The 14,456-nt window shown below is 30.4% G+C and overlaps 1 protein-coding gene across 1 annotated transcript; it reads left to right on the forward strand.

Annotated features, from left to right (window-relative positions):
* Nucleotides 1–1,511: 1,511 nt before the first annotated feature.
* Nucleotides 1,512–13,696, forward strand: LOC105344991 (uncharacterized). Its single transcript, XM_066087270.1, has 15 exons — nt 1,512–1,591; nt 2,286–2,409; nt 2,578–2,691; nt 2,826–2,897; nt 3,197–3,309; nt 3,446–3,529; nt 3,982–4,074; nt 4,239–4,352; nt 4,825–4,993; nt 6,737–6,892; nt 7,000–7,085; nt 7,577–7,647; nt 9,664–9,755; nt 12,544–12,877; nt 12,999–13,696. Exons 2-15 carry the CDS (start codon nt 2,295–2,297, stop codon nt 13,075–13,077), a joined length of 1,692 nt encoding a protein of 563 aa, XP_065943342.1. The 5' UTR covers nt 1,512–1,591; nt 2,286–2,294; the 3' UTR covers nt 13,078–13,696.
* Nucleotides 13,697–14,456: the final 760 nt, after the last annotated feature.

Genomic DNA, 14,456 nt, shown 5'->3' on the forward strand with positions numbered 1-14,456 from the left:
TCACCGGTAAGTGGTAGTATTGTTTTCTTATAGAATTGATAGTTGAAAAATTATGTATACAATTAATTATTTAAACATAGCCTTTATCATTCAATTTGTTATTCTAGATCTGTTGTAAATGTATAATAATCAATATTATTAAAATTATACATGCAGGAACGGCGCCGATAACATGAAAACCGGGAAATTGCGTAGAACTAATACCCTAATAGTTTCAATTCATTTAAAAACATACTTTCATCTTATTCCTTGCATTTCATTTAGCTAGGAATTAGGTTACTCGGTTTAAATTTATTAACTATAAGTACTACACTAGTAAGCCTAACAGTTTCCATTTAGGTATAATATATTTGTTTCACTGAAGACCAAGTTCCGTATTTTACTCTAAATACATGCATGCATGTAATTTATAAATCATATATAATCGATTGTTACAAACTGAATGGAAGTCAAAATCTTTTCAATTAAAAAATACACACTCATTACATTGGTTCAATAGCCACTAATTTATAGGATATAGAAACCACTTAAAATATGTAATTTGCCCTGGCGAAGAGGGAGTGAGGTGATGGTAGTAAACGAAGGGTCCCGGGTTCAATCCTCGTCATGGGCGTTTAGAAAAAAATTTTCATTTTATTTTCTAGAGCAAAAACCGTTTTAATAACTTTTCTGTTATAAAGTTAATACATTTTGTTCTTAAACTAAGCACAACATTGAATTTAGAAAAAAAGTGTAATGGCTTAAAGGTGGCTTAAAGGTGACTTAAAGGTGGCTTAAAGAAGTTTGGACATTAAGGACCTATAAGTTGTCCTTAAAGGTTGCTTAAAGATAGCCTTTAAGCTGCCTTTAAGCCATCTTTACACTCTCTTTAAGTCACTTTTAAGCAACACATATAGCTTAAAGGTGGCTTAAAGATCGTCTTTAAGCTACTATTAAGCACCTTTAAGTTATCTTTAAGAAGAGCTTAAAGATTGTCATTCATCCTGTGAAAATTTCAGTCAGGCATAAAATGATTGTTTATCATTAAATGATGATTGAAATTGTTATTTAACAACATTATATCAAGGTAATTTTTATTGCATTCTAATTTTGTTTTTTTTTTTATCAAGAGACATTAAGATAGTAAACAATATAAGGCTTAAGTCTAAGATTGCTTCATGATCCAGGGGCCTAGAAATCCTAACCTAAGTACATAATAGCTTGTCATCAAATAAAAAAATAAAAGACAATGCGACAAAATGGTTGTTCCACAACTGTTCATGTAATGTAGTTTTATACTGATATTGTCGAAATGCAAATGAGTAACAAATCCAACTTAGATTTAAGCTTTTCATCGTCAATATAATGCTATTTTAAACCCAAAAATAAATGCAATGTAAAAAGGAAAACATACCGGATTTTAGCCAACATTGTGTTGCTTGAACAAAAATGATCAAACTTTATATTGTATAGTAATCCAAATTCTAAAAAATACAGAGCATATAAGGAAATAAAGCTTGCATATAAATATATTTTAGACTTAAATGCTATATATGATCAATTAAAATCGTGTCCATTAATAGAATATAACAGCCGATAGGAGACGTGTAAAGTAAGCATTTCATTATTACAAATATTTCATCAAAATTAACATACAGGTTTACAGTATTTCAATGTTAAAATCCCTTTATGTTTAAAACACTTTAAGGGAGATGACAGATCATTTTGTAAATGTAGACCAAAAAGGTAAACATTTCTTGAACTGACTTGTGTATGCCAAACACTGACCAAAACTGTAGTCAAAAGATCAAACAGCAAAGCGTAGCTGCATTCTTAAATTAAACCTTTAAAGATATGAACGAAAGTCATTAGTGTTAATTGTGTACAACCATTTGTTAAGAAATAAGTTAAACCTTGCACATTTAAGTTCAACTTTTCCCTCAGTAAATGGTTTGTAAAGTGGAGACTAATAGCCTCCTGTTATATTTTTGAGATTTTTAAATCTTCAGTTTTAGTTGGCAACTGCAGTTCTACAGCTTTTTCTGACTGATTAAAAAAGCGTTGTTATGTAATTGTGTGCGGCGCAATTTGCATAAAAACAACATGTTAAATTTTATATTGATTGTTTAATTAGTCATGTCAGTTCAAGAAATGTTAACATTTTTGTTCAACATAATTACCGGTATGTACAATATAGCCGACCCCCCCCCCTTTTTTTAAGAGCAACCAAGTTACTAGATATTTTTGTAAATATATCTAACTATCCTGATTTATTGAATTGAAGTTCTACTTTTTTATTGAGTTAGAAATCAGCAATGGAACAACGTAAATATGGATCTGTGCCTGTTGTTCTTCTTCTTGATATATCAAACATTGTGAAAGGAGAAGCGTTTTCTCAAATGAAAGAGGCCTTTGTTTCATTAATTAAGGGTAAAAGTAATGTGATTATTTGTTCATGTACTGTATTCATCATACAATATATAAGGATTTTGGTAATTCAAAAGACATCATAATTTACGTTCTTTATTTATTTTTGTAATTAATGCATATAAAAGCTAAATGTATAACATTGTATCTGAAGGCATTGATAAATTATAGGTTACGCGAATCAGCCTCTGGTAACTCACAAGGTTGCTGTTATAACGTTTGGAAGAGAGGTTAATATTGTACAAAACTTCTCCGAAGATTACAATACCATCTTACACTTACTAGGTAAGAGTAATTTACCATTGTTTCATGACAATTACAACTTTCAGACACTGTAGCAGTGTGAGTATATGTATTGGTTTTAATTTACCTTGATTTCCCGTATATGTCTACTGTTTTGCCGATTTAAATGATTTCAGATGACACAGTATGTGAAGGACCATCACAGTTTGGCAAAGCCCTGGAATTAGCTATGGACGTCCTGAGAGATAGTAATTGAATTCATACACCAATAATTTTAAAACGACATAATTTACTTTTGTAAATATCAGTAATCAAGATTGTTGTTTACTTAGTTGTCTTCTTTTGTTTTTTACATACAAAATCAATTGAAAATCAACGTTTTGCTATATAATCGATCATAATTATGTTACCTACCAAATATAAATTGTTTTATCTATCTATCTATCTCATAGCAATATCAATGGATTTATTGCAGTATTCTTTTCGGTAACTATATCTTTTGAAAGTATAATTCATTTAAAAAACTGTACATTTAAATCCTTCCCAGGAGAAAACAGAGGTCTTGTTGGACCATTTTCCATTAGAAGATTAGTTATCATGTCTGGAGGACATGCAATCAATAAGGATTTCACAGAGGACATTGAAAACGAAAGAAATGAAGTATATCTTAACATCTTGATAAGTAAAAAAAATATTTACGGGATTTAATTAAGTTTACAGCATTTGATTACAGCACTTTATACTATTCTGTTTGGTTTCTTTTTTGATAAACGTTTGAAATGAAATTCCATTTCAGAAAATGAGCATTCTACAGTTAGTAGGAAAAATACGCAAAGCGTTTCACATTGTGTGTGTACCGGTTGGTAGAGATCCAGACATGGTATTGATTATTTTTAAAACTACATGTTTGATCTACCTATATTTACATTTTCCAGTGTCTTTGCCTGTGATAACACTACGTATCGATTTTGTTCTATATAACCCATAATACAAATGACGCCAAATTGAGGCGCCAGCGGGTTTGGTTATTTATATTTATATATTTAATCGTACAATGGCTTAAAATTATATAAATATAAGTAATAAGGAATCATTCTTTGAATATTATGAGGTTATAATTTCGGTCGGGGCGTGATCAAATCTATAATAAAGCCCTTCGGGCTTTATTGGATTTGATCACGCCCCGACCGAAATTATCACCTCATAATACTCAAAGAATGATTCCTTATTCCTTATATAAATAAAGTTATGAATAGTGTAAATAAGTTGTATTAAAGATCATGCAAGGAAAAACTGTAGCATTAAATATTTATTGGTTTCTTCTTCACATAGTGTTTCTTAGGCTCAATTGCATATTCATCGAAAAGTGGAAAACTTTTAAAAGTTGACGAGGCTGCACAGTTTGCAAGATTTTCGACAAATATGGTAATTTGATTTTTATTTACAAGTATCCATTGAAATTGTACATTTGCTATATCATGTTTTATGTGATGTTTAAATAGGTTAAGTGTGAATCTAATTTATTTAAAAAAAACCCATCAAAGATGATATAAACAAATACATAATGTCTATTCCAATGCTTTTGATAGGTTATCGCTTCTGAAATAATTGGCAAAATGCCAACAGTTGATTATTCTTTGGATGATGTAACAGCAGCTGTGTTTTCAATCGGGGGAGGTGGATCCACAACAGAGACAGATTTGGTAAAACATTACTTATTTCTTACAAACAATGATCCAATTCTTATAGTTTAAAATATTGTTTTACCTCTAGTTTGAAGACATTGATACATATTTAGTTTAGCTTGTTCAACTGATGTATGCGTGAAGTTCTAAGATAAATAATATCGTTTCGGTAATGGTAAGATTGTTAATAGTTCACCGTTTTTACCTTTTTTTTTATAAACCTTCAACATTAGCTTCCCTTTAATGGAGAGAACATATTATATTACACATTTCATTGTCTGCAGAACATTTAATAAGGCTGGGTGGTTAACAAAATAATTCGGAGTTTACTTTGGCTTTACTCTTGGTCCACACAGGGTAACCCCGAACGTAAACCCAAGGTTTAGTTGGGGTTGATTTTCTATAAGATTGGGTTTGATCGGTACTGTAGCTAAATCAAAAGACCTGTTGTCTAAGGTAGATACAGATCACAGCATTTTTACTTCAACAGAGCGATATATACGAAATATTGATTAATAGACAAGCATATCAGATGAATTTCTACTCACGGGACAACATCGAAAGTGATTTACACGGAGAGAGGAATTCTAGGCTCCCACCTATAGGAACACGCGTTCGAAGAGGACCTAATTGGTCATATTTTGGACATAGGATTGTATGTTAGTATAAATGTAACCAGTGTAAGTAATTAATGTTATTGTTTCAGTGTTTTTAATTAATTGTGTGTATGTGTTTGTTTATTGTATGGCGTCCTGTGCATGTGTGAATGTCCACGTGTGTTTGTTTATGTTTACCTGTTGTGACGTGACGTACCAAATACCTGTTCGACCAGTTTACCTGTAGATGTTTTCTATTTTTAACAACATACTAACCTTCCCGCTAAAACCATAGTTGCCCGCACACTCGGCGCTACACCCTTGAAGGGAACAGACTTATGTATGATATCTGCATGTACTATATGTAGCTGAATACTTGGCAGTGCTTGGTAACTATAATTATTATAATGCATATATTCTGTTATAATTATAATAAAGTGTAAATGCAAATGTTAGTAATATTAATAACTTTATTGTAGGTTTTTCGTATATTTATCAGTTATTTGAGAATATTAAAAGTATAGTCACCCTGTATGACTGTGACAGTTTTGTTTACAATTGTTAGAAAAAAAAAAACAAAACAACAACAACTGTTTATTAATTATGGTTTATTGAAAGTAATGGTGGTGATATTGAGGTGATTGATGCATTAGGTGTTTGCATCAGGTGAATTGATTATTGATATTTGTTGAATTCAGTGGATTCAGTTGTAATTTAATTTGACTGGTGTTGTCATGGGATGACATTTTGACTGGAAAGTTGTTTTAATTTTTGATTTTAGTTTATGATATTGGCTGGATTTGTTGTTGGGTTGTATATAGTAATTTTCAGCTCATTTAATTGTAAACTTTGCCTGATATTTCAATTTCAGAAAATGTCAGGAGCCATTTCACTAAAGGGGGGAATATGTAACCAGTGTAAGTAATTAATGTTATTGTTTCAGTGTTTTTAATTAATTGTGTGTATGTGTTTGTTTATTGTATGGCGTCCTGTGCATGTGTGAATGTCCACGTGTGTTTGTTTATGTTTACCTGTTGTGACGTGACGTACCAAATACCTGTTCGACCAGTTTACCTGTAGATGTTTTCTATTTTTAACAACATACTAACCTTCCCGCTAAAACCATAGTTGCCCGCACACTCGGCGCTACACCCTTGAAGGGAACAGACTTATGTATGATATCTGCATGTACTATATGTAGCTGAATACTTGGCAGTGCTTGGTAACTATAATTATTCTAATGCATATATTCTGTTATAATTATAATAAAGTGTAAATGCAAATGTTAGTAATATTAATAACTTTATTGTAGGTTTTTCGTATATTTATCAGTTATTTGAGAATATTAAAAGTATAGTCACCCTGTATGACTGTGTCAGTTATACTTTCTCTACCGACCTGGACTACAAAAAGTTTAGACAATACTGAGGTATACATACCTTCTTTGTACGAAATTACACCAAAAACCGGATTGTTACAGGAAACAACTTTACTTTAGCATTTCATTTTGACATATCGAAATAAAACACAACACAGTTCTATATAACCAGTCATATTTAGGTAATGAAAGCTTGATATATAATGAAACGATTCAATACTTGTACTGTTACAACATGACCCACTTTTTTGTATCCAATGCATTGTTAAGTATTCCATTTTGAATGCATGCACTCATTATGAACGATTTAACATTTGCTTGTTAGTTTAATGCGATGGAAATGGAACATTTTACATATTGAATTAAAGTATTATCAACAAAAACGCGTGAGTGTATGCGTTTAATGAAGTGTAATTAAATTATTACAGATCATAACGTTTCTGTTGAATGGGATACAAGCATGGTATTTCCTTACCACTATGACACTGGTGGTGATGATCAAGGATCCCATGTTGTCGTCTGCGACGAACCTAGAATTTTACTACAAAGAGAGAAGATTGCAGTAGGGTGTCTTGTTCAAAGAGGTTTACTTCAACCTTTTAACCTAAAACCGTTGCATTATTAAGTTATAATGAAAATTGCCAGATATCTGCATATGGCGAGTGGTATCATTGTAAGCGTTATAACGTAGGTCCAGACTGGAAGTGGTTTGACCAAGATGGTGGTGAGGGTAATATTGGATCGGTTTACAGAGTGAAAGACGACAAGACTGTACATGTAATGTCACTTGAATAGCATACACTAGATAAGTATAATATAGTGTATCTGCTAAAATTCGAATAATTTATAAGCAACATACATTGCAAAAGAATGTTATAACCAGTAGTACATGTAGCAACGTAAATAAGTATGCTCAAAATTTGAATACCATACACCAGTTCATGGAAACAGAACCAATTCGGAATAGTTTATTTACAGCTTGTTTGTGAATTAAAATTAGGTAAAGGCAAGTTAATAATGATAATATATTATCACGGTAACACTAACAATATTACAAGATTATATTAATCATCCGTGGTATTTAAATCTTTTTCTTTTGTTGAGTTGTAATTGTAATTGTTTAAAAAACGATGTTCATAAATGAGTCTACTTATTTATTATCAATATTTCGCATTTGAAGTAACTAATGATTGTATGAAAATTGAATTTCATCAAATAGATTTTTTAACTTTGGATTGCTGTTTTAAAGAAACTCATTTATATTACAGGTACGATGGCCAAATGGTAAAAAAAGTAACTACAGATTTGGATATGATGGAAATTATGATGTTTCATTATGGTTTGTTAATGATTAAATATTAAATTATAAATACTAAATTACATATCAACAATGAGTATTAATAAATACTAAAATACATATCAACAATGAAATATTATTACTGAGGATTATAATGGTTTTAATCTGAGCTAAACGATTTCACGATTTTTCTGCCCACTTTTTTATGCTAACCTGCTTGTCTGTCCGTCCGTTCGCCGTTGTTTTAAATAGTATCGGTCCTACATTTTCTTTTAATTGATACGGAAGCAATCATGATGAAAGTTTGAGTTTGTTAATATAATATTTCTTCTTTAATAAAAGAAGGCCCCACTTTCAGGGAAAAAAGTCCAGTTTAAAACACAAAAAAATTATATAAGGACTAAACGAGTTAACACTTTACACATTAATGACACAATGCTAAATTGTTGAACCATTTTTTTTTCATTTTTGTATATTATACTGTGTCTGATTTTTTTTCTTAATTGTTTTCTTAATCTATTCTTTAAAATTGAAATTATAGGGATGAGAATTTTTATGTCTAAACTGTATCGGATATATATATATATATATATATATATATATATATATATATATATATATATATATATATATATATATATATATATATATATGTACGTGGCCTTAATTCTTTTTTGTTGCAACTGAGTGGAAAATGATAGCATTGAATTTTTCTAAACCAGTAAGTGGGTATTTAGGACGTCATATCTCTAGATTCATTTCTTTAGGTCAAATTTTACTACAGATTCTATCACTGCCCCGAATGAGAAATTTAGATAAAAGTCTGAATTAAAAAAAAGCAATCGGTGAGGGTTGTCATTCCCCTACATTTAACTTCCCTTTAAATGCATACATTATTTATTCATATAGACATGGAACACAATCTGTTCCTTGTTTACAATTTAATGTATAAGGTTTACTACCAATTGCGTGGTATTAAATTGCATGAAATTAAAAAACGCTAGTGAATGCATATAAATTTTCATTTTTTTTAAACCAAAGTTGTCATATCTAGAGTATCTGCTCGATAGTTAACTCGCCCAACACTTTCTGCCATGGTGTAAATTAGTCAAACCGCGTTCCTGGGCACCCCGTTGTGTGAAATAAATTATTTCGATCAAAACTAAAATCACATCAAATTGTTCCCATTTTATATATTAACTTTTATGTAATAACCAAAGATGTTCCATCCAAGGTATGAATATCTGCCCGTGATACATTATGAACCCGTACGTCCTACACTTTACGCCATGAGGTAAATTAGTCAAACTGCGTTCTTGGTTACCAATTCTGGAAAGTTTTATTTCCTTCTCTCGGCAGAGGTCGCGCTTCGCTAGTTCTTATCTATCAAGATTAAAATCGTGCATTTAAGGAACGAATTGTCTTACTTCATTTATTCAGCATTTGTCAAATCTCAACTTCTATGTATAATCCAAGTACGTTTCTAATAAATGTATTCATTAATTAGGTAATCATTAAATTTTGTTTCATTGAAAGCATATATTTTAATGCTAACTCCCACTGACTTGGATCCGCCAAAGTGTGTCCACCACCTTACTCTCATGTTTGCTATTTCGAGTTTGGTTATTGAAATAAAAGTAGGTTTTTCATTATTTACATTAATTACTTATCAGGAAAATTCAAACGATGTAAGCAGTTATGCTGGTGCAGGCATTTTTTTTAGTTTATCGGTTACTTAATTCATAAGTATAGATGATCAACGCATCTTTTTGTTCAAATTGAAAATTTAGCAAACGTATGTTAATAATATAATTTGCAACAAAATGACATGCAAGGATCAAAATTGAATATAATACTAAATGGATATAAATAAGGTAGCATAAAAAGTAACAAGTAATCATATGATTTTTTTTTTAATAGAACTGTATGTTTTTAAAGAATTATGTATTTTTACATGCATTGATGCACTAATTTCTTTTTAGCTCGGGGTTAATTAAATTGTTATTGCTGTTCAGGTGAGCAATGTGACCATAAACTTTGATTTATTTATTTTAACAGTGACCCTTTTGACGAGAATATAATGAGAAGAATGAAAGAACAACGACATGACTGGAGCAAAAATAATGCAAAAATGGTGGCTTCGAATGATGGCAAGTGTTAATCAAACTTACATTCTGATTAAAAATAAACGTAATGTGTGTAGTTAACTTTCAAAACAATCCCGTATATTTTATAGGTCTTAGATAAATAACTTGTCTATTATCAAAGGATGATTACATCATTTTCGTTATTTTTTTTTAACATGATCAAGTCCTTTATTCTATAAAATGGATTTCTAGCTCACCTGAAGGTTCATGCAAGCATTTCTGATCACCTGGTGTCTGTTGTTTGTTCGTCTGTCCGTCCGTCCGTCTGTCTGTCTGTCTGTAAACAAACTTTGAGTTAAGAAGGCCGACTTTAGAGGTTTTTTTCGCACGTGTTTTTGCGCAATCTATTAAGATAAAGTGTAGATATACCTTAAATGTTTTTTACATACCATTTATTATATTGAACACAATAAACAAAACACAGATACAAATATCTAGATTTCTAAAGGAAAAAATATTTTCTTTTTTTTTAAACGTTTTACGTTGTTTGGTAGGTCAGCATTGCCATTGTACTTTTATGACGTAACGATAAAGTAAAGCTTTGTAAGAGTGCATTGTTAGAAATAGTCAAACGAGTACGACTTTGGCATTTTACACACAGAGTTATGCTATCCTCAGGGTATTTTTTTTTGACTGAGTTAATTGTACCAATCTACATTTGTAATACTTCAATTATATAATTAAGCAAAATTTGGTTGATTTTGATATTTTAGGATGACCACCGCTAAAAACCAGGCTGTAAAATTTAGTAGACTTTACAAATTAATAGAAATAGATATTATTAATATCATATTATAATTTTAGGAAAATCTTTTATCTGCTTAAAAGTGTGTAAAAAAAACAATTTTCTATACATTCCTATTGTATATGTTCCTGTATATTTAGATGGCTCCCAAAAGATTTTCAACTTCGCGAAAATAGTAGTGTTGGTGTAAATTACATATCGATAAAAATAGAGATGTTTTTGCAATTTACTCAAAAAAACCAAATTGACTTCCTTGAATATAGCTAAACTTGGTACAAAGCTTCTTTAATTCCAAGTTGTTAAATTTGTTGTTTAAATGCAAAACCTTTATCAAAAAGAAATAAAATCACAAAACAGAGTTTATGTGTTAAAAAATCCTCAACACCTTTGTATTTTAAATGCCAATGTATACAGCAAAGATTGTACATAAAATGAAAACTTAAAATTGGTTAAAACTGTGACCCCAAAACCACTACTGGGGTCTAAAAAAAAGGGGGTTCATAGTTCAAGATAAATATATTTAGGGAAAATGTTTAAGGTAAGACAAAAAAGATAAACTAAATTTTTCCTATAGTTCATTTTTTCTGAAAATATCAATAGTTTGTTCTTTGGAATGAAATTTAAAAATATTTATATATGTTTTGATCAAACTCACAATTTTCGCACATATCACCTCAAACCTACAATTTGAATTTCCTGTCAGTGCGCTGTAAAATTGTTTTTGTTTTGTTTTGTTTTTTGTTTTATGCTTCTTTTTTTTTTTTTTACAAAGTTACATTTTAAGATATAACATGTCTGGCTGCTATTTATACAGGAGATATTTATGTTACTTAAACACGCTGAAATTAATTTTAACTGGTAACTTAACATAGTCTCTGATGTAATTTAAATAAGAATGGCGCTTATAAATTATCCTTTAAGGTAAAAATTTGTAACAATTAACGGTCTATTAAAAAATTACACAGTTTAAATTTGAAAAGAGAAAGCAGTAAGATTGCCATGACTTCGTTATTCAAACAGGCTTTTAAAAAATATTGAAAATGTAATCGTTGGGTTTAGAAAAATTGTGGTTCAAGTATATTTGACGGAGGTGAAATTCATGAAACTCCATGATGACGTCATCATATAAGACCTTTGACATTCCACTATGACCTTAAAATTTAATGGGCATAAAGACTTATTGTGTTACTATGAAAGGAACACAATTCATACATGTCTATCTGATAAAAAGCTTAATTGTACAAAAAGCAAAAGTGTAGGTTTCAATCATAGAAATACGCTGTATCTCAGTTTTTTGGTTGTTTTTTTTTGCATTGAGTAATTAATGTGCAGATTTATTTTTCTTTTTATTGGATTGAAATTAACCTTGGCATAAAAGTCAGCCATTATGTTTAGTATTTGAGAAAAATTTCATGAAATTTATGTTCAAAGTGTTTCGTACTACCGTATTAATCTTCTTTTCAAGAACTACAATGCTACAATTTGCGAGACTCCTATACAAATATCCTCATATATTAATTTCCTTATATCTGGTCACATTGACCTTCTTACACTTTTCAAATAATTCATAAATCAATTTCCAATTTTCTCACCCTTACACATTAGTAAAATTAGTCATTTGATACATTTTAAATCCTAGAATATGATGATGCCCCAAGAGAAACCTTATTTTCATGAATTATTTTTTATGGATAGTCAATTCTTGGACTATATGTAGTAAAGAATTTTGGAGTTTAACAATATTTCAGAAAAGATCATATTAAAATCTTTGAAAAGTTACAAAAATGTTGTTAATGTGAGCGATGTGGCCCATTGGTCTCTTCTTTTAATACTTTTCTGATATGAATAAGAATGATCATTTGGTGTTTTTCTCAAACTGAATATTTAAAATATTTTTCATTTAATTCCTTAGTAATTATAATGAAAAAACATATAAGTGTATGTCACATTTGATCTTCATTCAAACAATGAGGTCAAATATATACATGTAATTTATGAAGAAATTGGGTTTTTTTTTTAGAAATTTCTTTTTACTTGTATACTTAGGTACAAGAAGCAAATACAACAAAAAAGAGTTTGCCAGTGCAGCATCTAACATACGAAACCCTAGAGATATAAATAAGAAAAACACTGAAATTTGTGAAAAGGATAAGATGGCAGAGGGAGGTAAAAGAAACAGTCCACCAGTTCAACATAAAATGGAAGGTTTAGGGGGAAAGAATGCCTTAAATTGTAACTTCAGTGATAGACCTTGTTCTTGGGAATGGAAGACTAACCAAGGCAAATGGGTGTCGTTCCCAAAATCAGAGATCGATAAAATACAAAATGTTTTTGACAAAAATAGGAAAGGTACTGTTCTGGTGAAGATAGATGAAGATTTGTAAGTACACCTTTTTTTAAGTTGTTTTATTTTCTGGTTTTTTTTTTTAATTTGAAATTATAAATCATAGAAATTATTTTTTTTCAAATTTTATAGTTTAATAATGTTCTTCTATTTTAAGATATAGGGTGGTTTTGTCTAAAATGATTCAGATTAATATCAGCAACAGAGAATCGCTAGAAATCAGACGACTCAGCTGATTTTACCTTGATGCCGTGATTAATTGTCGTTCATCTTGTCTTTACAATCATTAAATGTATTTTATTAAGATCTGAGACCCTTAATATGTATTATCTACAGAGCACATCATTTTGAATATGATTCAATGTAGCGGTACGAATATTCTCAAAACCAGCCAACTTTTATTCGTGTGCTAGAAATTTTCGGAAGGTTCGTGAGAGTCTTGCTGTTGCAAATACTTCTCGCCGCGAACCAGTTCCTCTCCAATATATTTAATATCAACACTAGGGTTGATACGGCTATGTCGCGAAAAAATTTTGCCGCGAACCACATCATCTTAGATAAATCGCGAAATAATGTTGTCGTGAATAAAAGTTGGTTGGCATTATACAATAGGTTATTATAGATAAAATTAATGTGATAGCACAAAAGTCAATAGAAAATAATCATTTGCATCAGTCACGAAATCACTTTGCATTGGATCCATCCAATGTTTTCTCTTGTTGTGTTTGTCAAATTGTCAATGTCGTGTCATCATTAAAGACACCAAAAATCATACATCTATCTTAATTAACTGTGAAGAGTTTGACGGCACTTTTATAATTCATGTATATTAATTGCATATGTTTTTACGCAATCAAATCTATCATTCGGTACATTATCTGAGTGTTTGCTAATGATTAAATATTTGTTTAAAAACAAAAATGTTTTATTGTTCTGTTTATGAGCACTTATCATTTTTGCTTTTCTGTTCTTACAAAATATGACAGTGCTATGTGAAATGATTTTTTATTACCTACTAAGTCTTCTTCGTGCTCCTTAGCATATAAGGCCATCACTAGTGACTTCCATGTTGGTTATCTTGAGTCAGTCTCTGGACCTGCCCCCATGTCCAGTTGTTGTCCCTTATTCCATTCTTAACTGACCTCCCTCAGGTCTAGTTTTGTCTTCTTTTCTTTTTTGTATTTGGTGTCAATATCATTGCTACCATTGAGGTTGAAGTTGAGTGCATTTTACATATCATAATTAAATACCGTATGGTGCTGAGAAGACATCTAGTTTCGAAGGTGTCTATCTTGTTTGAGATGACTTTTGTCACTTTCTTAGATTCAGCATCATTTAGGAGGACATTAATCTCAAAAATCCTAAATTTAGTGTTCGTGTTGATCTTTACTGATACCTAAATGTTTTGCAATGCAGCATATTTTCACGTAGCTTTGGAAATTAGAATTCATATATCAGTCATTGAATCCTCATTTCCTGCAGTGATCTTGTTTCATAAGTAAAATATATCTGTGACCAGATCTAGGGTGATGTGGTCTTCCGATTTTCAATTGATCATCATTATCTTGGTTTTTTTTTTTTAAATTAGATGTATATTAATTTGGAATACTAATTA

The sequence above is a fragment of the Magallana gigas genome, chromosome 6 (assembly GCF_963853765.1).
Source record: "Magallana gigas chromosome 6, xbMagGiga1.1, whole genome shotgun sequence".
Taxonomy (NCBI): domain Eukaryota; kingdom Metazoa; phylum Mollusca; class Bivalvia; order Ostreida; family Ostreidae; genus Magallana; species Magallana gigas.